The sequence below is a fragment of the Girardinichthys multiradiatus genome, chromosome 15 (genome assembly GCF_021462225.1).
Source record: "Girardinichthys multiradiatus isolate DD_20200921_A chromosome 15, DD_fGirMul_XY1, whole genome shotgun sequence".
Classification (NCBI taxonomy): Eukaryota; Metazoa; Chordata; class Actinopteri; order Cyprinodontiformes; family Goodeidae; genus Girardinichthys; species Girardinichthys multiradiatus.
The window spans coordinates 16609655-16636936 of NC_061808.1; the positions used below are offsets into that span (position 1 = coordinate 16609655).

General features: G+C 38.4%; 1 protein-coding gene across 6 annotated transcripts in view; it reads left to right on the top strand.

Annotated features, from left to right (window-relative positions):
- Nucleotides 1–27282, top strand: part of sash1a (SAM and SH3 domain containing 1a) — a 221848-nt gene that overhangs the window by 174987 nt on the left and 19579 nt on the right. For 3 of the 6 annotated variants that reach the window (XM_047387678.1, XM_047387682.1, XM_047387680.1), the window contains exons 3-10: nucleotides 3201–3251; nucleotides 3440–3489; nucleotides 11132–11172; nucleotides 11386–11475; nucleotides 12636–12748; nucleotides 16250–16348; nucleotides 22379–22514; nucleotides 22642–23615. In XM_047387678.1, coding sequence (XP_047243634.1) covers nucleotides 3201–3251; nucleotides 3440–3489; nucleotides 11132–11172; nucleotides 11386–11475; nucleotides 12636–12748; nucleotides 16250–16348; nucleotides 22379–22514; nucleotides 22642–23615 — 1554 coding nt within the window. The remainder of the gene's footprint in view (nucleotides 1–3200; nucleotides 3252–3439; nucleotides 3490–11131; nucleotides 11173–11385; nucleotides 11476–12635; nucleotides 12749–16249; nucleotides 16349–22378; nucleotides 22515–22641; nucleotides 23616–27282) is intronic. The other 3 variants (XM_047387681.1, XM_047387683.1, XM_047387679.1) reach the window with 2 other exon arrangements.

The following is a 27282-nucleotide window of genomic DNA, read 5'->3' on the forward strand; positions in this document are numbered from 1 at the left end:
GGCTGTGAGCAAACCCCCATTTGTGGACGTCGGGCCCTCATACCATCCTCATGGAGTCGGTTTCTTACCACTTGTGCAGACACACACCTCCTGGAGGTCATTTTGCAGGGCTCTGGCAGTGCTCCTCCTGTTCCTCCTTGCACAAAGGCGGAGGTAGTGGTCCTGCTGCTGGGTTGTTGCCCTCCTACAGCCTCCTCCAAGTCTCCTGGTGTACTGGCTTGTCTCCAGGCTCTGGACACTACGCTGACAGACACAGCAAACCTTCTTGCCACAGCTCACATTCATGTGCCATCCTGGATGAGCTGCACTACCTGAGCCCCTTGTATGGGTTGTAGAGTCCGTCTCATGCTACCACGAGTGTGAAAGCACCACCAACATTCAAAAGTGACTAAAACATCAGCCAGAAAGCATAGGTACTGAGAAGTGGTCTGTGGTCCCCACCTGCAGAACCACTCCTTTATTGAGTGTCTTGCTAATCGCCAAAGATTTCCCCCTGTTGTCTATTCCATTTGCACAACAGCTGTGAAATTGATTGTCAATCAGTGTTGCTTCCTAAGTGGACAGTTTGATTTCACAGAAGTTTGATTCACTTGGAGTTATATTGTGTTGTTTAAGTGTCCCCTTTATTTTTTTGAGCAGTGTATATGTGCAGACAAAGGGTGATGCATGTTTCTAAAAAAAAAGAAAAAAGAAGCGACTCATTTCCTATTCCTGCTCTCTATTTGGGGAATTCTAGATTACATTAGTCTTAGTGGTAGCAAGTTCAGATAAAATGGATTTTAGAAGGCCAAGCACAAAATTTCCCTCTGCTGACCTAACCTACTTGGCTAATCATAACTCTGTGTCCTAAACAAAGTGTTTCTGTGTTTAAGATAACCCATTAAAATGCTTTGGCAATTGACAAGAATAGATTTCTGCCGACTTTGTACAAGATTAGAATATCCAAAAGACCTTCAGCTTTGACCTAATTAAATTTTCCTCACATGACGTAAATCCCCAATTCTCACAGTGCTGTTTAAAACACAAAGGGTTCAGAACAATGTTTCAGTTTTTGCAGCATGGTGCATCTCCAGTGATTCTTTTCCTTGCAGGTAATGTCGAACAGAAAGAGGAAGCAGGAACTCAACTGAGGTTATGATTTCTCTTTGTACAAAAGCCTCATGAAAGTCAGCCATGTTAGTGGCATTGACACTTCCTGAAAAGTGTCCCAAAATAAATACAACCAAAATGTTCACCTTTATTGTTAATTTGCTTTGCTGTGCTCACTCTGGCTATTATTTTGTGTTGGTAGCAAGAGAGTTTGATAACCACTGATCTACTTGATTTTATTTAAAACAGAAAACAAATAATTTCTACTGCTGCAAAGGTTGTAAAACATATTGGTTAGTGTTACCTACAGATATTTTAAGCAGTTTTGAAACCTTAACTCTTCAGTATACATTGGTGGTATGAGATGCTCACGGTATGATAGTCCTGAGTGAAAGTACCATGATGTTACAGTATTATGGTATTTACACAATTCTTTTCATATATTAAAACATGACCCCAGTAGCAGAACTAAGCTTTGTATAAGGGTTGGCCAGAGAATGGGCAGGTCTTTATCAAGATGCTTTAAGCTTTAAGCTGAACCAGCAAGCCACTATAAAAGTAAGCTGAATGACGTAAGCTTGTCAGATACACAAAAATGTTCACAATGAGGGACGAATAAATGATTGTTCTATTTAGAGCTACAACTTACAATTATTTTGATAATCAATTAATCTGTCGATAATTATTTCGATTGATCGATTAATAATCGGATAGCAAAAGGTGCTTAACAGGAGTTTTTTTTTACAGAATTTGAACCAAGTAAAACTACAGCTATGCTCCTTGAGGAGCTCTGGATACAGCATATTTACTGACACAGAAAGTCGGTACAATTTTGGTCTAAATGCTGCTCTGAGTGTGGTCCAATCAAATGTTTTCAGCAGCAGCCCTGTTCAGTTTGTGTTTCTGGTAATTATTCTTTGGTGATCCACTATAGTCAGCAGGGTAGATCGCTACTGGTTCTGACTAGTTTCTGCTCTACTTGTCCTCTTCTGTCTGGGTCCACCATTTGTTAATGTTTACTTGCATTATTATTTGCCACATTGGCCAAGGAATAATGGAAGGGGTGCGCTTGTCATTTTATTTCTAATGTTGAAAAGTGTAGTAGGCTTCTTTTAGCCAGCTCATCAATAGTGCCCAGCAACGGGTGGGAAAAGCACAGCACTGCAATACTCTGACCCATACAACCCAAGAAAACTCTGGTTACTACAGCACATTCTCTGGCCTTTTAATTAATAGGATTTTAAGTTGTAGGTGCATTATGATGTTAATTTTTTATTTTGAAACTGTAGCTTTTTAAAAACTTGGTATACCTTGATACCAGTAACTGTCCCATGACTAAAAAGATATAACAGTGTTTGTCTTAATATTAAATGGATACACTGGAGTAATTAATAACTTGTGGAAGATTTCGTCACTCATTTCTCTTGCTGCAATGAGCCAAACAACCTCTGTCAAAGATAGCTGTTGACCTGAAGTCAACCTTTTAGCTCCCGGTATGGTGCACACTTTTAAATGCTGCTCACTACCCTAATTACTGGCCCCATGAGTGTCACTGCAGCTTAAACACACCCAGCTAAACACTCTGTAACTCTGTAATAATTCCTAAGCACTCAAAATACAGACTAACTTTTAAAATCAAACAATATATTGGTCTGATAAATTGTATTCTAATGATATTGGACAAAACCAGCAAGGGGTTGCCTTAAGTCAAGTGAAGTTCATGCTAATGGTACAATATTCACAGAGTGGAGTCAGCAGAGCCATTTTTTTTTTTTTTTGTAATTAAAAGCCATGACTTCACCAGGCTACAACACCACTGCTGCCACCAAGTAACATTCATCAACATTTAAACAGAGCCCTGCAGATCTGGCTACCTGGAGCGGGTCTTGACTCTGATACTTATCAATTATTTATGCGCATGCATGGGTTTGTTTTGACTGATATGTAGGTACGTCCCAACTATGCTGAGGAAAAAAACTAAACATCTTTCCCTCAGGGAAGTTTGTTTTTTCAAACTGACATTATCACTTCTTTCTTAATGTATAGACACTGTTTACCTGCCTAAACCTGTTCAATAATATCTAATAGTTTGTTTCTTTTTTGATTTTCAGGAGAAACAGGACCCAAGCAGCACCTCTCTCCAACTGCGCAGTGAGATCCAGGTAGAGAAATATGCTTTATATAAAGTATGAAAAAAGTATTTGCCCCGTAACAGATTACATTTCTTTCCGTAAAGAAAACCAGGGAACTACAAAAGGCCGTTTTGAAAAAATTCCACTTATACGTCCTGTTTTATTCTGTGTCATATCATTTATAAAAGTAACACTATTGTTTGTCTCTCTTTCCTCAGGAATCTCTTGGCTTTAGCAGTGAGATGTCCACTCCTGAAACAGACAGAAAGTATGTTTCATTTTTTTCTACTTTTCTACTCAACACATGTCCACGGTCAGTGTTGAAACCCAGAAATGTGTGCCTGTTGCATGTCCAAACTGAACAGAACGTGTCTGGATTGTATAAACCCTTGTATGCTTGCACACACAACAAACAATAAATCACACTTGGACTTTCTACAGGCCACAGCTCAGATGGAGGAAGGCAAATAGAAACGTGCCGGCCTCCTGAGACACCATCTGAATGACAGATATCTTGTAAGGGAACGTTTACAAAAGGTAGCTGACCTTGTCCTGGGGGAATAGATAATATCTCCTCCATCAGAAGGGGACATTTTCTCTGAGGATGCACAGTGTTGTGTTAGAACAAGTAACAACTGACACCGGTTTTGGATACTTCCTTGCATGGATAAAATGGTTTGATTCACTTAGACAGGTAGGCTTACATAAAAATGCAAGAAGTTGATAAAGGGGCGGAGCGGTGGCGCAGGGGTGAAATGCGAGGCTTCAGTACTCAACACAGCTGTTGCAGGTTCGCCCTGGCAACCTTTGCTGCATGTTTTCCCCCCTCTCTCCACCCCATTACTGTCATCTTACTTTCCAAAAATTTAGAAACATAGGCCACTTGTGCCAAAAAAAAAAACATTAAGAATGATCAACAGCACTCATTGTGTCCACATGAACTGGCTAAAATCTGGATGCTAAAATTATATCTGGTCCAAATGTGTCCCCAGTTTAGGCCCCACAACACGGTTGATGTGCATACAAATATATTTGCCATAAACCCTTTCCAAATTTGGTGACTTTTACTAGTTATTTTTCATTGCTGCTTCCAGAGCGCAGTCAATTGTGCTGGCACCCTAACAGCCACGGTTCAGCTGACTGTACACATAAAGAATGTTAAAATATAAATTCTTAAGTAGATGAAGCTATCTGGCTTTTTACGCACAGACATCTCAATTCCGATGCAGTTTGTAATCTGAGCTTCCTCGGTGATGTCCCCACTGAGGTTCGAGGAAACTGACAGCCTGCTTCCTTAGGTTGACCCACTCACTTCAGTGGCCATTCTCTGCCCCTTTCCTTCCTGGCTTTGTGTCCTGCAGGGGAAGAGGGGGGAGACAGAGAGAGTGATGATCGAAAGATTATGGCATAAAGAAACACGAGACGAAAAGCAGGATTTAATAGGGCATGGGTGGGGCTGTCTTTCAAAGGTTCCTGTGCAAAAACAGTTAGTGTTTGCATCATAAGACCTCTTTTATACCCCTAAATAAAATCCACTTTAACCAGTTACCTTTACGAGTCACCGAATTAGTATATAAATCCTATATTTATTCAGTTTACTCTGAGCATAAATACAGCTGTTCTCTAAAGGCCTCAGAGATTTGTTAGAGACCATTAGTCAACAAACATAATAAAGACTAAGGAACATAGCAGACAAATAAGGAATAAATTAGGGATAAGCTATGAAACAATGATAATTTTGAACACTTCCATAAAGGAATGTTCAACCCATCATCTAAAAACAAGAGTATTGCACAACAAACACTGCATAAATCAGAGAAGCAGCCAAGGGACGAGCGTATCTCTGGAGGAGTTGCAGAGATCCGCACATCAGCTAGGGAAACCTATTAACTGTAGAGAACACAGAAAATTCATTTCAGGTTCTCTGGTCAGATGTTAACTACAACAAGCTCTATAGCCCACATGCATAACACAGTGTCTGTCAGGAAACTAACACTGCTCATCAGCATGAACACACCATTCCCATGGTAAAACATAGGGGTGGCAGCATCATGCTGTGGAGATTCTTTTTTTTCCAGCAGAGACTGGGGAACTGCTTGGAGCTGGTTAGAAGATGGATGGAGCTAAATACAGTGTAATCTTGGAAGAAAAGTCAAGAGGCTGAGGAAACCTAAACATACAGCCAGAACTACAGTAAAATGGTTTATATCAGAGTGCATTTATTTTGAAATGGTCTAGTCAAAGTCCAGATCTGAACCCAATTGAAAATTTGTGGCAAGTCTTGAGCATTGCTGTTGACAGATACTATGTCCAATCTGACTGAACTTGAGCTATTTTGCAGAGGAGAATGGACAAATTTCAGATATGTATAGCTGGTAGCGACATACCCCAAAAGACTTGCAGTGAGTGGTGTTTCTGCCAAGCATTGACTCAGATGAGCTAAATACCAATGCACTTTTTAGATTTGTATTGGGAAAGAATTTGGAAAATGTCTACTCTTATATTACAAAATGAGGAAGCATTATGCAGATCTATTTTCAGCAAGGCCATTTTTTTCAAAATCAAACACTATGAGGTCGTCCCTTACTTTGAATATTCTTTATATTTGTTTCTAATCGTCACCCAAGTGTGACCTACCCTGTTTCATGTTCATGTGATGACCACGTGCAGCAGAGGAAGTGCATACCACAGACATGATCTCTTTTTCCCATGGCTGTATATGTTACACAGGCATTTGGCGAGGATGATAGAAACCAGATGCCAAAGTTTGAATGACGTTTCTCTGCCGTTCAGTGAGGCCCTAACTGAACCATTTACTTTCTGCACTTTTCACTTATGCCTTTTTCTGTTTTTCATGCTTCACACAGATATCATCAGATCCCTTTTTTTTTATCAGGAAGATCCAGACTTTGGCAGACCTGTGTTTTTCAGGAAAGCTCTTATCAGAAGGCTTTGCATTCATTTACACCCATTTTTCTGCTAGTCTGCTCACAAGAATCCAGATTCTGTTTCAGGTGTTAAAAGTTGAACATAAAAACTTTATAACACCTTCATGTAATTGAAGTTTTTCATGCTTCAGGACAGAATCTCTCACACCAATGCTCTCTGAATCCTTTTTTTTATCTATCATCCCCTACAATCCCCTGTCCGCCTAATCTCCCCTCCTCGCCTCTCTGTTATGCTGCCCATTGTCCACTTTCCATTGTGCACGAATGGATTTCAGGTAGAATGATTTATCACGTGAATGCTAATGTATGGACACATTCCTCGTACCGCCACAAAAGACATTCCTGATCCCCCCATCATCACCTCCCAGCATGAGAGCTGAAAACTACCCAGACTCCATCCAGTTGTTGTGCCACTCCTCCATCTCTGCGTCTCTCTTCTCGATTGTTGGCAGGAGGTGGGCACAGCTCCCACTATGCTTGGTATGCAAGCAAGCGTAGATGATAGAGTGTTCTGAGAAGGTTGTGGGGTTCAAGCTGCCCGACTTCCTGTTTTGGAATGCAATTGATTGGCTGATATTGTTACAAAGAGGAGAGGCAGCTGGCTTATCAGGAAGATTAACAGAATAAGCAAATGGATCTCGATGAAAGCGTACATGTGCACAGATGTGAGAGACAAGTTGTTGAGTGCTGCTGGATGGGAGTGGTACTTTTAGGGGCAGTTTGGAACCGGAAATTCAGCTTATGCAAAAATCTGAAGATTTGTAAGATGTGCCATGTGAAGAATGTTTTCCTGACAGCAGTACCATATTAACAGACTTGAACACCTTGTCAACATACTTACAACTTCTGGCTGTGTTGCAAACTTAATTGAGCTCTACATACACTGTGCTTAGAGCACAGTGTATGTACAGTTGACAAATGCTGCCAAAATTTGATATTCTAAATTCTGCATGTTTTATTTGCACCTTTTTCAACTTTCCTGAATTGTGAGCATCTGACCTTCCTTTTGTGTGACCTCTGCAACCTCTGGGCCCTGAAGATCTCATCCTAATGTTTGTCCTGTTCTGCCACCGTTATGCTGTTACCTTATATTGTTCCTACAAGAACAGAGGTGTCTAACCTTTTGATTGCACAAAAGCATCAGTACATTTGCATAAAAAGGAAACAAGTTTCTCTTTTTTATGAATATATTTTCTATCCCAAGTGCTCAAATAATAGGCAACTGGACAACTTCTCTGGCCTTCTCCTTAAACACTTGACATGTCCTGGATGACTGAGAAGCTGCAGTAGCACATTTTTTCTAACACATTCTGTTTAATGTATCTCTATAATTTAGTTTTTAAGTGTGGTGTCGGTATGATTTTTGTAGTTATTACATTTTTCTGTCATATTTTTTTTATGCTTTATGCAGTCCATTAGTACATTATTTAATTAAATTCCATTCAAAAATACTTTATTAATCCCAAAGGGAAATTAAATGTTGTTATAGCTCATATTATGAAGGTTTCCTCAAAGAACCGTTGTAGATGCTGATGGCTGTGGGCAGGAAGGATCTCCTGTAGCGCTCCGTCTTACAGCAGATCTGAAGAAGCCTCTGATTGAAGACACTGTTATTGTAGGACAGTCTCATGAAGAGGATGCTCAGGGTTCTCCATAATGTTCTTCATTTTATGAAGAATCCGTCTTTCCACAATGATCTCCAGAGGTTCCAGAGGAGTCCCCAGAACAGTGCCAGCCTTTTTTATCAGCTTGCTGAACTTTTTTAAGTCCCTGGCTCTGATGCTGCTTCCCCAGGAGATGATGGAATTATGATTATGGAAGTTAAACCAGGTTTATGACATTATCTTAAACAAGCTTTGCTTGTTTTCTAATGATAAGACTAAGTAAGGTAGCTATGTGCCTTAGAAATGTTTATTTTGGAACTGGTCATTTTGCCATTTTGTGCTTCTACATTTATGATCTTTGATATAGTAAACAGGTCAAGTTATATGTGCTTTATATTATTCGCAGAGTTTGCTAGCTTTTGACTAAAAGCCACAAGGGTATGTCAATGATTTCATGAAGCGTCAACCGTGACCTGTTCCATTTGTGGTGCACTTACAATAAAGTTGGTCAGACACACACACAAAAAACACACACAAACTTAACAGTACTGACACATTGTAATTTTGGCCATTGCTTATAAAAGAATGATCAGAGGGGTAAAGCACAGTTTGGGTGCCAGTCATGTGGTTAATAAGCTATCAAATCTTATTTTTGTTTTGCTTGTTTGATGGTTAGGCCATTGTATTTTCTTAACGTGGTAGTATTTTGTCAAAATGAGTTGAAACACATGATATATACACATATGTGTAAGTGTAATAATAAATAATATGTATGTGTGTATATTGTATACAGAGATACAGAATACACTACTTATTTTTACTAAAACTAGACAAAAATCTTTTTGAGTTTTCGTCGACTAAAACTCACATATAAAAATGACTAAATGTGACTAAAACTAATAAGCATTTTTGTCCAAAAGATTAAGGCTAAAACTAAGATGGCTGCCAAAAACGACACTGATCAGCAGTCATTACAGTGTAACATAAAATCCTCCCATAAAAGTTTTGCAATTAAAGCAAAGATGAACCAACTAGGTATTTTCTGGCCTGTACCAATTTAGAGTTTTCTTTGTGGTCTTACCTGCAAATTCGGATAGATTTTTATTTTCTAAGAAAAGGAAAAAATATATATATATATATATCCTGCAAGTTCTTTAATATATGATGAATGACATATTAATGTGCATAAAAGCATGTAACTAACCTTTACTGATTGTTTTTTTTTAAATAAACTGAACAAAAAATTGCATAATAGAACATGCTGTTTGGAGATGCATTTATGGATCCAAAATGTGGTATTTCTTAGATCCAATGCATCAATGACCGTACAAAACCAATAAAGAGGTCAACTGTTTAGCACATCTCTAAGTTAAATTCAGTTTTACGTGAGATTTGTGGGTTTGTATAATTATTTATTTCAATAATTTGTACAATTAGAAATAAACTGATAAACAATTCTTAATCACATGGACGCAAACTGACAATTGACCCAGAGCCATTTGTTTTCTTGTGAGCTCAAAAATATTTTGATATGATACAAAAAAGTTTCTTTTTTATCATAAAGGTAAAGGGTCACACCAGCAACAGATTCAAAATAAGTGCCAGCACAGACATTCTCTGCTTGCATAGACAATGATTGTAACTCAAGCTAAACATCTCCAGTCATTAGACTATAAAAGGGGCCAACTTCCATCTGTCCTGCAAAGCTAAAGCCGAAGTTCACGAATGTTTTGTATTTTTTATATTCATATATCATGTTCCAGTGCTTTTTGGATTAGATATCCTATAATAAATCTACAGAGGCGAACTGATACTGAAAACCATGGGAAAGATTCAAGGTTAAACCAATTAAGGTACAGAGCCACACAATGTCTGAGCTGCTGAACTCCAACTGAAAACATCCATGGACTTTAAAAGCCTGTTAGTGTGTGTATGTGTACGAAGCGGGGGTTAATTTTCTGTCACAGAAAAGCTTCTATTGAGTGAGTTCCATTAGCATTAGGTTTGGCTCTAGCCTATCGGGAGGAGGGGAACCTTACAGGCCTCCATTCAATTAGCATCACATTATGTTGCCATAGCAGCCAAGCTTTAAGCAGCGCAGAGATTTCACACTGCACCATGAGAGGACTGCCATGTTTGAACAAACACGTGTTCCTGTGCACATTCACACACGGACATTTAGTTACATTGCAGAGGGGGAAATGAGCTCTTCATTCAGCTTTGATCTTGTTGCATTTTTTTCAAATCGCTTCAGTGTCTGGCTCAGCACATGCTCGTGCTGTTAGCCATATTCATGAAAGGTGCCCTAATCTAAGCAATTTAAAGACTGGAAGTTGTAACAGCAGGAATATATTGGTTTTCTGAATTTGAAGTTCTTTTTTCTTCAGCTTTCTCTTTTATTTTGAGTATATTCAGAATAATTCATTCACGTCACATTATAGTCATTCAGTACTAGCCAACTGAACCAGGAAAGGAGGTCAGTTTACATTTCTTCAAGCCTTCAGAATTACTTCCTCTTCTCACAACTAATCACACAACTTAACATCTTCAACATCTACTTAAAGCTCAAATCTATAAACCGTGTCCTTTTTTTTAAATGAAGTTGACAGATAAAGATGGGATTTCTAATCTTTGTCAGAGCAAAGGAGAATCAGCCAAGAGCTGTCATGCTGCTGAGTGGGCTAGAAAATAGGTTCAAGCTGCTTTTCCATGACTTTTTGATTGGACGTGAATGTAGTTCAAGAAAATAGTTTTTTTTAACTTTCTGTTTGCTTTAGTCCATACAGATAATGGGCATATTTTTTCAGTCAAATATGTTCTATGTCTGTCTGTCTGTGTTTTGCCCTCTGTTTCCATCCTCTCCCCCCCCCACCAAGTGTCTGTTCTGTGGATGGAAGTGGAAACACAAACAGGCTGAGTCTGCCCTGTGGTCTATCCCTCCGCTTCCAACTTCTGGCCACTTTTCGTCCGTATATTTATACTTTTCCTTGTATCTCACTTGTACAGTTTATCATCCAGTTTTCTTTTCAATTTATTGAACTCTATTTATTATTTTTGAAGGATTCTAACAATATTCTACGATGCAAATTTGTTTTTCCATCTTCTTCGCATTCTCCCTCTCAAACCTCGGGAGCCTGGTTCACTATCTCTCAAGTACCATCACTGATCTCAAGTGGCGAACAGGCAGAACTGCATCACCACTTCATTAAAAACGCCCCCACACTTGTGTGCTCAAACAGGGCTGATGCACCTTTTTATCACTTTTATTAATTCAAACACATGAAAGTATGCAGAGGTAAATGAAGCATTGCATTTGTAATTCTTCTGACTCCTTTATTCATCTTTGTTTTCTCTGCAGAATGCCTCTGCACAAGTCCAGCTCTGAAGATGGATCTGGAGGTAAACTAAGATTCAAACTTAAGTTTGCCTTCAGCTTTGTAAATAGATTTCGAATCTGAAGGGGAATATAGTCCTCTCTGATGTATTGGTTTATGTAAATTTATACTAGAAAGCCTCTGGTATAAGCAGTAGCTGACATTTGGAACACATGGAGGCACAGTAGTCTAGGGAAGATTTTGTGTATTTAACTGAGTTAATCTCTTTTTCCTTTAGGCAAATGGGACAATAAAAAGAAAAACAAATCTTTTTGGCAGAACTTCCGCAAATCTCAGCACAAACCTGTTACTCGACAGTCATCCAAAGGTTGGTGTGGCTCTTACTTTACACGCCTGACTTTACAATGCTTTGCAAAAGCAATCATACACCTTAAACATTTCCATACATATCAGTTGATTTTATGTGATAGATCAACATAATGTATCATTGTGGACTAGGAAATCATTGCATTTTCAAATAATTTACACCAAAAAAATAGTGTTGTGCATTTTTGGCTCTTTTACCCTGATACCCCAAAATTAAAATCCATTGCAACAAGCAATTTAGTGCTTGAGAAATCACTTAATTTCTCAATAGTGAACCCGCATGTAATTTATGTACGAGATAAACAATTTAATTGATTTTGCAGTATATTTTTGTTCCAAATCTTATAAAAATCCTTGTTTGGGTTAGACACTTGGAGAAAGAATCTTAGTCTGATTCTGAATCCAGCTGTTCTGAGAGACTTGTGAACAAAGACAGGTCACGGGCTTATGGCTTCAGTAGGTCACCCAAAAATGAAGAATATTAAACAACTCCAAACCAACCATGACATGGTCGCCCACCTAAACTGACAAGTTGGGGAAGAAGAGCATTATTTAGAGAATGGGAAGATGGATGAGGCTACATACAGGGAAATCTTGGAAAAAAACCTGTATGAGGCTGCAAAAACTTGATACTGAGACAGAGATTTATTTTTAAACAGGACAAAGACCCTACATGTACATCTAGAGCTACAGTGGAATGCTTTAGATACAAGCATATTCACTAGTTTGAATGGCCCAGTCAAAGTTTAAACCTAAATCCAATTGGGGATGGCATGATTTAGAAATAGATTTTCTGACACACAGGAAAGAAATATGGGCAACAGTTTTCATCCCTAGATGTGGTACAGGCAACTACAGTTGCAAAGAATTTGGACCTTTAATTTAATTTGATTGCAGTGAAAGGGGGCACTAAAATTAAAAGCAAACCATACTTTTCAGATGTATATTTGTGAAGAATTTGAAAAACGATGTATAAGTTTCCTTTCATTTCACAAATAAACACTTTTTGTGCTGGTCAATCACATAAAATCTCAATAAAAGTCATTTAAGGTTTGTGGTTGTAGCGTGACATAATGCGGACAAGCTTTCAAGGCATAAACACATTTGCAAGACATTGTACTCTTTCTTGGTTGCCTCATGTTTGCTCTGTGGTCTGATCAGGAGAAGATATCGGCTATGTGGCCAGCGAGATCACTATGAGCGACGAAGAGCGGATTCAGCTGATGATGATGGTGAAAGAGAAAATGATCACTGTAGAAGAAGCTCTGGCTCGGGTAGGAATCAGTTTGCTCATTGCTTTAGCTCCCTCCCTCCCTCCCCAACTCCATCCCAACTTCAACGACTTAAACAATCTATAAACCAGACTCAACCTTCCCTTCCTCCTGGATCCAGTTCCCTCTTCCCCTTGTGCTCCATAGTCTTACAGTGGTTCTGGCTTACTAAAACTCACTCTTACTAACCCAACAAGGCCCCATATGCTAACACTGCATTGTGTCTTTTACCTCCACACACACAGAAAACACACAATCAAACTCCAGATTAGCTGGTGTTTCCTGAGGTTCAGTATTGGAGGAATTTTAGGGTTTGTGCTGTGGGAGTTTGTGTGGGTGTGTTGTTCAGCTCCTATTTCGAGCCTTGATAGTCACGGTGAATCAGTAGCTCAGTAGTACTATTCGGGTGCGTTGTGTTTTTTTTTACTTGGACATGGTGGATAATCATTTGACTTTCCTGTGTGTTTTCTTGCACTTCTGAGTGTCCAATCAGTTGATTTTTATGGCTTTTTTCTATTCTCACTATCCTGCTTCCTCTTCTGCCTCCTTTCTTACCTCCTCTCTTTCTGTGTGTGATAATCTATATTGCTTTGTTTTTCATAACATGACTGGTTGGCCAAAATTAAGACCTGGATTAGATATTTTTACCGTTATCTACATTTTTTCTCTGAATGTTTTTATTTTTATGTGTCAATAATTTGATTTTAACTTCCTTTTTTTTTATCTGATTCGGTGCAAGAATGTTACTGAGCTTAATCTTAAGATATAGTCTTTTATATATTAATCTAAGTTTATTAGTAATGGTTACTTTGGTTTTAAAAGTTTATGTGAATTCAAATAGCATATGTTTCATAAAAAACACCGAAAATATTTAAAGATACCAACTTTATTCACTTTCTAAAATGGGAGAGGTCATGTTGTCATTATAATGGTGATGTTTTTCATTAAGATTCTCATTATCTCACAAAGACAACATATATTATTAAATCAGACTCTTCTTGTAGAACATTTTTAGGTTAGGCTGCAGTGTTTACTGAAATGTCCAGCATTTATAAACAGACATTAAACATTAGAACATCATTCATGATATAAATATAGCACAACATAATAGATCATCACTTTCAGTTTTTCAGATTATTACACATCAAGTAGATTTTAAATAAGATTTTGTTTAGATGATTTTTTCATATAAGGCCTGGGCTGGTATGATAAAATTGAGCTTGTTCATGAATGATTGCTGCAAAGTCAATGTTTCGATGCAATCAGCTAGGTTTCCTTAGATCAAAAACTTTAATTTTTAGAATAAACTGAAATTTACTGCATTATTTATCAACTTGGAATCTAAGAAATCCACTTTGATTCTGTCAATAATTGGGTTAAATTGACTATATAGTTATGTGTGTAAATTGTGTGGGTTTTTTTGTGTAGTGCCTCGAGACAGCATTTGTTGTGAATTGGCGCTATATAAATAAACTGAACTAAGTTAGAAGTAAAAATATAAATTTTTGTTATTTTACACAAAAACTTAAAAGAAAATGTATAACATGATTTATTTTAATATGAAACGGGAAAGCAGCAATTATTCCTGCTGTAATCTATTGTATTCATTATCACGGTTATAATAATGTTGTCTTCTTCTTATTCATTTTAGTTTTACCATGAAGACTTGACCAAAACATTAGTACCAGTTTTCAAATGTTTATTGCACTGAATACTGTGCCTTTTTGTCATTCTTCTTTTTATATAGTAAAATTTGTCTAACTTGTCAATATTAACTTAGCCTCTGTTTAATGCTTCATCTCTCCACCGTGACTGTCCCAGTTTGTTATGACAGGAAATCTTCTATTGCCCATAAAGTCGGAATAATTTTATTTTCAGACACGTTCCTTTTCTTTTGGTGTTTTAATTTTGACTGTAATATGTTTAGAAGAAATTGTTTAACAAAGGTTGGGAGAAATTGTACACTTTATCTGTCAGGAATAAATCACATTATCGCAGTTTTTTAATTAGAAGAGATAGAACAAAATAATAATTCAGTTTCAACTTTTTGGGCAACCAAATATTTCTAAACAGCCTAATAAAAAAGAAAAGTATATTAGAAAATAAAAGCAGTGTTAAAACTGTAACTTTGGTCAGTTGGCCCGGCAGAGCTGAGTATTGGCCTCAGCATTTTGTTAGCCCATTATTAAAGTATATGTAAATAAGGAAATAAGACAGATCAAGACAACTGATTGGGATACAGTTACATATCACTTATTAGTTTCCAGGCAGTTTTCATCTGCAACAAGTTGTATTTAACTGTAGAGCCTAATAGGACAGCGTGTTACTCACCAGTGCAGAGATTTTCACCCAAAGCAACTTGTACCTACTCTAATTATTACAAATGTTTACAAAAGTGGTGTCCTGTGGAGTTGTTATCAGTAGTCAGCATCTTACCTGAAGTATACAGTTCCTAGAGTCTTTTCAGTTTTTGCAAAACTGGAGAGACTAGCTCAGGGGTTGCACAGTGTAACCCGGGGATCATCTGCAGACCTTAGAATGATTTTCTGCATCCCCCAATTGCGGTTCAAAAATGGTACATGATTAAGGCCGTCAGCACAGGCAGTTGATACAGATAAACAGTTTAGAAAAAATTTTGTTTGAGTTGAGTTTTTCAGTGACAAAACTTTTTTTTTATCAAAATGGAAAATGTTCAGTACAAAACAAAATATTTACCTTTTAATAACCTGGGTTTTTTGCTTACATTTTTTAATTTCAGGGTAAATAGGACTACATACATTCATAGGCACACTTGGGCTTCTTTAAAATCATTAAACTTTGCTAAATACGGAAAGCATTTTTAAAGAAACAGTTACCCACACTGAATTTTACTAAATACCAAGGCCTTTTTTTCAGCAGTCTGTTAGCAATAAAGTTCCATGTGAAAGATATTTCTCACTAGGCTAGGAAACTACTTGAGGCAAAAGTAATCTATTATTAAAGTAACAAAACAAATTGTGTTTTTAGACTGGAGTTGTTTAAAAGTTATAATAATCTGCTTCCGATGTGCCTCCACTCTGATTAGCTCATAGCTCAACTTACTGGCCAGTATTTTCTTTTTCATTTCTGTGTTTTCTCTAAACTGATTGGTCACTGAGCACCATCAGCTGCAGGTAAGATACTGATAATAACTCCAAAGAAATGAAAACACAGAAAACAAACTGCAGTCACAGCCATAATCCATAAACTACACTTTGTTTGTCTAGACATCGTTACATGTTATCAGATGGGTTTTGATAAATAACAGATTGAAGTTTATGATGATATTTATAATATTTAAAATGAGATCCTGGTTTCTAGCTCCAGGTTGTAGTGTTCAGTTGTCACTGAATCACTGTGAATGAACACTGCTGAACGTATGTTTCTCTCTGGTCCGGTAAATTAAAGCGAGACGTAGTGTTACTGGATGAGAGTGGGTGGTCCTCCCAGTCCCTCTGTCTCTCTAAACTTCTCTTCTCCATGTAGCTTAAGGAGTATGAGCGCAGCAAACAGTCCAGCAGTACTGACACTGCAGAGTGGACTGACGGATCTGCAGCCAATCTAAACCAGTCCTCAAATTGCAATGTAAGTACGACCCCTTCCTGCCCCCCCTGTCACCCCTAGTTGCTTCTATCCTCACTTTCTTAACACCTCACCTTTAATTTTTTTTTTAGCCAACAAAATTGCGCTGGGAGTGGGATGTTTTAAAATAAAAATTACATGTTTGTAAACTTACTTACCTTGACTTTCTCTTTTTTTTATTAGTCTTTCTTTAATCGACTAAACTACAGTGTATCTATCTATAAAAAATACGCTCTCCACCATGTCACATGTGGCTGAATTAAATTTGTGTTTTACCTCAGAAAATGTTGATTCCATTGTTTGTCACATTTTTTTGAAGCTGCTTTCCTGATGTGACAGTCCATCAACATAAGAAACATCCAATTTGGCACAAATACTGACCAATAATTATATAGGAATATTATTCATCAGTTTTATCCATCCATCTAATTTGAGGTTTGTCCTTGCAGAGTTACAGCTGGCCTCATAAAACAGAACATTTGCCTCATGGAAATTAAATGCTCAAATGGTTGGAATTGTGACATGTAAAAAACTGGGTTGAGGCGTAGTCCTAATCCACTCAAATTCTCTCACCACAAATATTTTTAGCTGTGTTAGGGGTCTTGTGAACTATAATCCGTTTAGAGATCAATGGAAAACCTCCCTGGGTTACCTGGAAGAGATTTGAACCCCCCGAAGGAGGCCAAATGCTGTAAAGCCAATCATAATAGATGCTGTGAATTGTTGAATTTGGCTACAGGGCCTTGCAAAAGTGCTGTTTCCACCATAAACATATTCTCATTTGTCACCTTAAAACAACAAACGTCAATATATTTTATTAGGAGTTTTTTGTAAACAATCGTTAAAACTGTGGCGTGCATGCATCTTTAGACCAATTTACTCTTCTACCTCCAAATATAATATAAGACCATGGCACGCGTCCTACCAGGACCTGGCTCCAAAGCTGACAGGCCAGTTAAGAAGACCATTAATCCGAGTAGTCAACAGGCCTGTGGTAGGTCTGGAGGAGGTGCAGAGATTCACAGCTCAGGTGGGAAAATCTGTTGACAGAACAACTAGTATTTGTGCACTGATAATCATTGTTGAATAATAAGCCAGAACAGGTGCTGTTTAAGGTTTGCCACAAGCTATGTAGGGGACATCTGCAAGAGGGCAAACATTTTGGCCTTCACGCACAATGCTATCAGTGGTGAAAAAAGAGCACCCTGAACACACTTTGGTGGCAGCTTCATGCTGTGAGGATCCTTTTATTCTTTAGGACATGGAAGCTGGTCACAGTTGGATGGAAATACAGGGGAACATACAGGGGAATCCTGGTAGAGAACCTTTTGGAGGCTCCAAAAGACTTGACAGATAGTGAGATACAATGTCAGATACATAGAAACATAGTCAGTTGTGCAAAGGATAGATTTAGATCCAAGCCTGTTCACATATTTGAATGGCCTGGACTTCAATCTAATTGAGAATTTGTGACAAGATTTCATTTAATCCAACTAAAATTTAGGTAGTTATCGAATAATTTTTCTGTCTAAATGTGGAAAGCTGGTAGAAACATACCCAACAAGACTTCCAACTATAAGCGCAGGGAAAGGTTGTTTTACAGAGAATTAAATAATGGGGCTGAATACAAACATATGCCACACTGCAGGTTTTTAGTTGTAAAACATGCATCATTTTTCTTTCTCATCACAATGATACATTACTTTGTGTTGGCCTGTCATAAAGTATCCCAATAAAAATATGTCGATGTTTGTGGCTGGTGCATGACAAATGTGAAAAAGATCAAAGAGTATTTGTGAATACTAGTTGGCACTTTTGTTCATTTAATGTTATGGTTATCATGGAAGTAACTTTCAGCCAGACAATTTCATACAATGATCCACTTTTTTATTTTAAGGAACCGAATTTGTCAAAACATAAACAAATTCCCAAGTTTGCTGGAAATATCTTCCCACCATGTCTGTGTTGATATACTCCATTGCAGTTTTTTCAGTAAGCAGTCCACGCTTTTTTCCAGAAATAGTCCCGATTACAAATGTTTACTTCTTATTAATATAAATTAAAACATAACCTCATAGCCGTCAGATGGATACAAGTTCAATTTAAAGAATAATTTCAAAGGTTACTTCATCAAACTGGGGGAACTATTTGCTGGACAGCTCATAAACTCCAATTATTTCTAAGCCACTTATTTATAAGATTATCAGATGCATATAAAAATTAATTGCTTGAAAATTACTCAAATTCATGCAAAATAATTCTTTTTTTCCATTCTGCAAAGATTAAAATATTCTTCTCTGTAGTAATTCATGATTTCCTTCCACATCAAAAAGTAGGTCAGTTATGGTATTCATACGCTAAGCCTAGGTCCTGTGTGCTCTCTGGCTCTTTGATGTGGGTGCTTGAATTGTGCATGAGTGTGCTGATTGCATTAATTAGTCCGCTGAAACTCGCCGCTGACTTCCTGTTGGAGGAAGATAGATCGATTTGGGATTTTATGGACATGAGCGGGGGCTGGAGAGTTACAGTACTGAAGGAGTATTGTGTGAAGGAACACACACTTTGGCTCCAGAGGCAAGTGCTGAAGGCAGAGAGGAAGCAAGGGTGCTAAGGAGATCAAGGATAAAGGCTTTACATTGTCCCTGAGGCGTGAAAAATTGTGAAACTCTCTGCTAAATCTCATATTGCCTTAAGTTCCAAAATTGGCCTCTTCAGGAAATATTTCCTCTCTGCTGAGGCCTCTGTTGATACTCCTTCTCCTTTCCAGAAATGTATTTAGGTCAGTCCCAAATCCAAATAGTCAACAGTATTACTCATCTAAGCAGGCCTGCGTTCTATTTCCAGAATCATGCATTTTTGAAGTTGATATATTTGAAGTCTCCTGCCCTTTTGTCTGATGCTCTCTTTCACTGCTCCCTGGGCGATATGAGACCAACATTCCAGGGCTGGCTATTAGCAATTTGGGGGCCAAGGCAGGGTCAGAGGGGCTCAAACACTGGGATTGTTCTCCACTCACAACATGCCTTTTCTCTGCTGGCTGTGCAGCCCCTCATTCCTCTCGGCTGAACTCACTGAAGAGACTCCATCTGCCAACATGCAAACAGGCATGCAGATATAGTTTCAGATGCATGATGGTGCGGTCAGCCTGGACGGATTTACTTGTTTTGTTCTTGGTAAACTGGAATTTTAGCAAAGGACGTGGAACCCCGCTTTTATTAGTGAGGTGGTAAGTTTTTTGCTTGTAATGAATATTGCTGATTTTGTTGACAATGTAAACATTTCAGCAGTTACAAGTAAAACTGTGCAGAACGTTTTTAAAGTTTATTGCAAAAGTTTGTGAACAAGCCTTATGGAAGTTTGTGAAGTCAAATGGAAATGGTGGAGAAGGAATTTCTCCTTTGACCTTGTTTACAATAGCAGCCATTTAGACCTCCTTGATTCATGGTCTCATATGTTTGACTCTTTTTGCCTGACTCTTTCCCCTGATTATCTAGTCATTTGCATGGATGACTCTCTTTGGATCTGAGCTGAGATGGAAAATCTTGTGAAGACAGCTGTACTCTTCTAAACTTACAGCCTTTTTGCACTTTGTCTTTTTCTCCGTCCTCTGCAGTATATGTTCTGAAACGAATAACCTCAAATCTCGCCCAGATTAAATGAAAAATTTAAGGAGTCAGCAGAGCGGTCAGAATTGCGTGGTTCAGTTGGAGGACTGTCCGGGCCGGAGGCTCAGTGGATTTATGGATTTCTGCAGATTTGGCAAAGGCCTAAATGAATTGCTGTAATGCTTTTGCTGTTGTCTGCAGGCCAATATCACCTTAAACCGAGAGTGTTTTAGTATAAGTCTGTGATAAATGAAGTTGGGCAAGTTTTTAAAGTACAAACTTCATGTGTTTTTTTTCCAGCTTGTTAAAGTTTAGCCAGTCATCATGTCGGAATATTGAGTGTTTTGGATGTTTAATTAGAAATATATATTATTGCATTAAACAATATATAACAAACAATATTTATTTATTTTTCAAGATAATGAGCTGGTATAAGATTTTGCAAAACCTACCGTAGTATACCAATGGCAGTTTCTCAATAATTACACAAAAATAATCACGTTTTTAACATTATCTAGAGATGCATTGTTTAGGATTTTGTGGTCGATTTCCAAAGTCAACTGTACTTTTTTATATATATTTATTTTTTTAAGATCAAGGCAAACCAAAGTGCATTGTAGAGAAACACCAAAACATTAAAAAGATAAAAACATGTATTTATTTACAACACAAAGTTAAAATAGGAGGGAAAACAATTTATATTAAAAGCAGCTGAGATGTCAGACTCTGAGTGTGAGAGAGCAGTCACTGTGAAACAGGGTTCTGATATTTTAAAGAACAAAAACAGCAGTCTCCACAATAAAGATCCATATCTTACATGTGAGATTTAAAAAGGCTGCCATCCATGACAAACATAGGTTGGAAGCTCAAAATGAAAAACATTGTAAAACATTTCGGTACTCTGTTCACCCTTCCTGTTATCAACTAAAAATCTTTTTTCTTCTAGGCTCTCTCGCAGTACTGACTGAACTGCAAACATATCTTGACATGTTAAAGTTACCTTGAAATACCTTCTTACATTGCTGTTTTTGGGGTTTTTTTGGGTTAATTTTTAAATGCCTCAATGACTCGGAAAACCATTCTCAATAAACTTTCAGTCATTTTCACTCAGTATCAGTATCCACACTGAAGAGCGTTGGTGTTAGCACAACTAGATTATTGACCTTACAACATTCCCATCAGTCCAGCTCTGGTCAATAGACGAATTCTCAGTGCGTCTTTAACATAGCAATACAGAAAATTAATAATTATTCCTATCACTGCTAAAATGACATTGATTATTAGATTGTTAGATTAGCATTATTGTTAAATGTATCGATATGTACTGTGAGACATTAAAGTAGGCAGTAAGTGCTTATTGTGCAGTGTTCTATACTTTTTGCCACAGAGTTTACCAATTTTAAAGTAGCTTGTTAATTAGTCAGGCTGTTGGCTCCAGCGGACAGCTTACAGTCAGCTGCTTAGCAACATGTGGCTGTAGTAGCTTGCCAACTAAAATTTTAAGTGTTCACTTTAACAACAGTTATGGGTGTTGCTCCTTTGCTCTTCACACAATGACTGCCCATATTTTTCAGGAACAGAAAGGGACAGTTGTAGGAGTCTTGTTTGTCAGTCAGTTGCTCAGCAACAGGTGGGAGAGCGATGGCAGTGGGTTACTCTAAACTCTATACTGATGAAGAAAACTCCCTCCAAAATGTTATCTAGCATCTGAAAGGACTTTAAAATGTGGGAAGAACATTACAGAAAATGTAACTGTATCTGGCCGATGCATAGGTATTACCAGCGTTTTGTCGTTACATGTTAACAGCCAAATGGTTGTATGATTTGTTTTGTAGCCAGCATCTAAGGCTCGTGACAAGATGATTCACAATTTCACATTTAAGAAAGTTAAATCCTGCAAACTAGGCTGCAGAGCTGGATGTGTGTGTGAGACCGGTGAGGAGGTGTTGCTTTGGAAACCAGCAAGAAGCAGACACAAAAGAGGCTGATTGCTTTATGTCCAAAACTCCCACTTATCACCAAATGAGAGAGGAGCATAAAAATGCAGCTTTGGGAGGAGCTGTGCTTGTATGTGTGTTGGTATGTTTTTGCAGGAGCTGTTTGTGAATGAGTTTTTTTGAGAAATCAAATCTAAATTGGTAAAATAGTTGAGGATTTCAGTGAAATTCATTCTGTGTTTGCCAGGAACTACAAATTCATACAATGCAGTGTGCCAACATCCATCTCCTTCAATCTTTCACCTCACTAACATTGTTGCCATCCTAAACAGAACTTCAATCTTGTTGCATCATAAAATCATTCTGAAACATTAGAGCGTATGAAAGTTTTCTTTTCTTAATTAATTTTTAAGATTGAACCTTAAATAAATGCAATGAGATTTTTGATTATTATTGTTATTTGATCCTGATCTCATTCTTTTTTCCACCAGTCCCGTGAACAGTCGGATGATGAGCAATCTGAGGACTCTGTGAAGTTCAAAAGGCTTCACAAACTGGTCAATTCAACACGGCGAGTCAGGAAAAAGCTCATCAAGGTTGAAGAGGGCAAAAAACATTCTCCTGAAGGTTTGTTATTCTGACTGATGATAAGAAAAATAGTTTTACACAGTTCAACACATTTTTAGTCTTCTATTATTTGTTATTGTGTAATGTCACTCCCAACCATTGTACACTGATCTCTTGGTCTCTTCAGATTTTCTAAATTTGGAAACACCCTGTTGTGAGGACAAGACAGCTCTGTACACAGGGGTTCTAAAAAAAAACCCTTTGCCTCAGGAGGCCTCCCTGCCCTCTCTTATCCATGACCAACTGTCTCTGGATGGAGATACAGACAGTTTGACAACATCCCCTTCATCCAGCAGCCTTGACACCTGGTCTGGACACAAGCTTGTAAAAACCTTTAGTAAGTGTTCCAGCACCCACGGCCTCATCAAGCCTCCGAGGAGAACTGCAGCCGACTCGAGGGACTTGGGAGGCTCCATCTCTGGTGTCGCAGGAAGTGGCTCTTCCTTTTCACAGCTCGATGGATGTGGGCTTGACGACGAGGAAAAGCTGTCACGCTCCACAACAGACAGCGAGATGAGGAAGGCGCTGAGCTCCATATCTCACGGGGTAAGTAACAACGAAGCCCTTTACGCCTTCTATGGCCTCACCAAACCTCGCCCCAAACCCCATTCCCAGTCCCGTCTTCTGATTTCCGTGGATGACGGCCAGCAAGGCAGTCCCAAACATCAATCATCCAGCCGCCACCATGGTAGCTGGACCCACCGGAAACACGACCCCAACTATGCTTACTCCACCAAGCACCTTCTGTACCAGCGCTCACGCAGTGCCAAGTCCCCCATGTCACCCCTGTCTGTCAGCCCCTCCTCCCCTGTCCGCTGTGACGTAACAAAATCAAAAGGTTTCGCAACCGGAGGAGGGGGCTGGGTGTTCCCTCCCCGGAGACTGCGAGGCCGAACTGCAGTCAGCGAGCTGAACATCACCTACGTTGTAGAGCGAAGCCTGTATGGTCACCTGAACTGGGCCCAGCTGGTGCGCCCAGTCACCCTCAGCCGCACTGAGCGTCGCTGTCTGCTCGAGGAGGACCGTGAGGTGGACAGGAAATGGGCAGCCAGCGTGGACCGCTGCACCAAGCGTGTGCTGTTGCGCATCCAGCAGAAGTCTGTGAGTTTGGACCATGAGGTTTCAGTCGGCCGCCGCGTGTGAGCAGGACTTGGTGCTTCAAAGTTGCAGAATAGCTCAAGGGGTTGGGATGATGAGAATTTGTAAAAAAAACAAAAAAACATTTTTAGACTGTTTGTTTAGAAAAAAGGCAAATAAACTTTTTCACATCTGCTAATGTTATTGTCCTAAACTTCAATGTATTTTATTTGGACTATGTGATTGAACAACACAAAGCAGAGCATAATTATGAAGTGGAAAGAAAATGATAAATAGTTTTCAAAACATTTCAAACATAAATATCTGAAAGAGTGGTCTGCATCTGTTTCCTTCCCCCTTTACTGTGATACTCCTAAATAATGGCAAATCCGGCCTCTATAAAAGAAGGTCATTAGAAAGTGAGCCTTGAAAAAAATCCGTAAGAAGTTCAGATTGTGCTGTGCCATGTAAGGGACACAGCAAAGATGTGGAGGAGGGTGTTTTGGTCAGGTGACGTAATAGAATGGAATTTTATAGCCTATATGCAAAATGGTATATGTTGCACTTCACATGACCCTGAACACATCATCCCCACAGTGAGACATGGTGGTGGCTGCATCATACTTTAGGTATGATTTTCTTCCTTGGAAAGATCCTGGAAGAAAACCTGTTAGTCTGCAAAAGACTTTAAACTGGGACTTGTTACTGCAGTGGAATAGTTTTTATATTCATGTGTTAGAATGACCAAGTCAGAGTCTAGAGCTAAATCCAAATTAGAATCTGTTGCAAGAGTTGAAAAATTATGTTCAAAGTTGTTTTCAATCCAGTCAGATGGAGAAAGATTATTTTCAAAGTAGAATGGCCAACATTTTCAGTCTTAAGATGTGACACTTCTTTAATGGGAAACACTGCAAATGCACCAATCTACGAAGTATTGACTCAGATAGGCTATATATAGATGCCACACTTTGCAGAATTTTATTTATAAAAAAAAAATTTCAACATTGTATTATCATTTTCCTTCTACTCCAAAATTATTCACTATTTTCTCTTGGTCTATCTCGTAAAAAACCTGATTAAACATTAAATTTTGGTTATAATGTGAAACAAATATAAATCAGTTGTAGTGGTTAGAATACATTTGTGAGGCACTGTGGCCTAAAGGGAATGGCTTCTTCTATGACCTTTAAGTGAAGGTCTTAGGCTTTCATCTTTTATATTTCAGATAAATATCAAGTGATTGCTCAATGTGCAGTGTCCCACTTGGGAGGTTAAGTTTCATAAGTGCCTTTTAGAAATGTCAGCTCCCTGAGGAACATGCTCACTGTCGCACTGATCCCTTTGGGTGTATGAGATGTTATACAAGCTCTATGCTGCTCATCCTAAAATGCTGCACGGCACACAACCTCAAGTTCAAAGACTGATCCTTCGAGCGATCTCATTAATTTAGCTTGAGTGACTAAACTGTCTTTATGCCTATCAGTTTTAAAACAGATGCGACAGGCCAAAAATAGCATCAAAAGATGGATAGGAAAAAAACATTTATCCTGCAGGGGATGCAAATTGGAGAAATAAGGTTTTGGAAGAAAATAGTCCAATCCATAGCCTCACCATTCTAACAGAAGAAAAGGCAAAAAGAGGAGGAGTGGGTGGATGTATAGTAGAGCTTTCCTGCAGCTTTGAGGGTACCTGAATCCTGTCATGTTCTAGTGAAGTCACTGGAGATGGCTCTCATCCAGATACTCTTTGAATCCACTTTTTTGTCGTTGCTTTTAATCTTCTTTTGTGGCTCGTGCCTCTACTGCAGATGTCGCTTTTTGTTGTTTTGGTTTCTTATATACTTTTTTTTCTGGAAGACATTTTTTCTGGGTGCATGTCCATTCCATTCAACACTACAATTACATTTTTTTTTTTTTTTTTCATTTTGTTCTCCCAACTGCTTTTGCTCCCAAGCTGTGATGAGAGCTGCAGCTGTGGACATCCGATACAACAGCTTGTCTATGTGCTGCGCTATCTCAGTTGGGGATTGCTTGTTCTTATAGGGCTAGCTAAACTCTCTTTGTTTTAAAAAGGAAAGTAATAGAATAGATACCATCATACCATCAGCCCCCACCCCCCTGCCGTGCTCAGATCCTTTATAACTGCCTTTATGAATTGTTTTTGTGTGTAATATCATACGGTCAAAACCAGTTTCCCTTCATACCATTAGCCACCCCCCTTTGTGTTTACTTTTATTTGCTTAGGGTCTCTAAAGAAATGTGAGACTCACCAGTGAGAATGTTTTGTAGCCAATTTCCAATAACTGTTACTGAATTTAGACATTCCTGATTTCTCTTTTAAAACTCTATCAACAACAAAATACCCTTTCACTTTTTTCAAAACAATAAAATGTTTATATTGAAAAAAAAAATACTAGATTATTCAAACAAGCCTAAAATTACAGATCTGTTTCTCAATGCTTCACAAAAATTCTACAAATGCATGAAAGTCATCGCGTTAATGGGAAAGAGGTATTTATAAATAAAACCTAGCTGGAAAGAATTGCAGGTGCACATCATAAGATATTCAATAGTTTTCTACAAGACCCATCAAACTAAATAAGAGCTTTGTCCAAATTTATATTTGGGAAGACAAAGCAATTAATTGCTGTTATGTCTTCGATTGTTGAATCAATTTTTAATTTTTGTTACTATACAGGAGCCGTAACCCTTTTTATACTAATTAAATTCAAATCAAAAAAATACTTTATTAATCCCAAAGGGTAATTAAATTTTGTTGTAGCTCATTTTACACAGGTTTCTTCAAAGAGCCATTGTAGATGCTAATAGCTGTGGGCAGGAAGGATCTCCTGCCGCGGTCTGAGTTACAGTAGATCTGAAGAAACCTTTGACTAAAGACACTCTGTTGTTGTACAACCATCTCATGAAGAGGATGCTTAGGGTTCTCCAAAATGTTCTTCATTTTATGAAGAACCCTTCTTTGCAAAATCATCTCCAGAGGGTCTAGAGGAGTCCCCAGAACAGAGCCAGCCTTCTTTATTGGCTTGTTAAGCCTTTTTAAGTCTCTGGTGCTGAAACCATCTGAACCTGCATCCTTATTCCGGTTCAGTCCCTTCAACTGCCTCTTCAGCTGACTTCTTATCTTGACTTTAAGTTGCTTCTATATACTCCTCAATAATTCCCTGTCTCCATCTCTAAAGGCTCCTTTATCATGTTAAGCACTTACTTCAGGTCACTGGTGATTCAGGGTTTGTTATTGGGTAATCATCTCACCATTTTGTTTGGGGATGGTGTTATGCACACAGAAGTTTATATAGTTGGTCACACACTCTCTCATGGCATTGATGTCCTCTCCATGTAATCTGATTTGATCTGGTCTTGCTTTAGAGATGAGTATGAGTCCTTGACATTTGCATAAAACAAATCCAAAGTTTTGTTTTCTCTCGTAGAGCAGCTAACAAACTTAAAATGTTTGAAGTCTAGCAGAGTGAAATGTGATTAAAATCACCAGATATTGCCACAAAGCCATTAGGATGTTGTGTCTGCAGCTTAGCAAGAACTGAGCTGATGACATCACATGCAGTGTTGACAACAGCTGATGATGGAATGTAATCCGTTGCCAAAATAACACTGTTGAACTCCTTGGACAAATAATATGGACGAAAACTATCTGGGCTGCACAGATGACGATT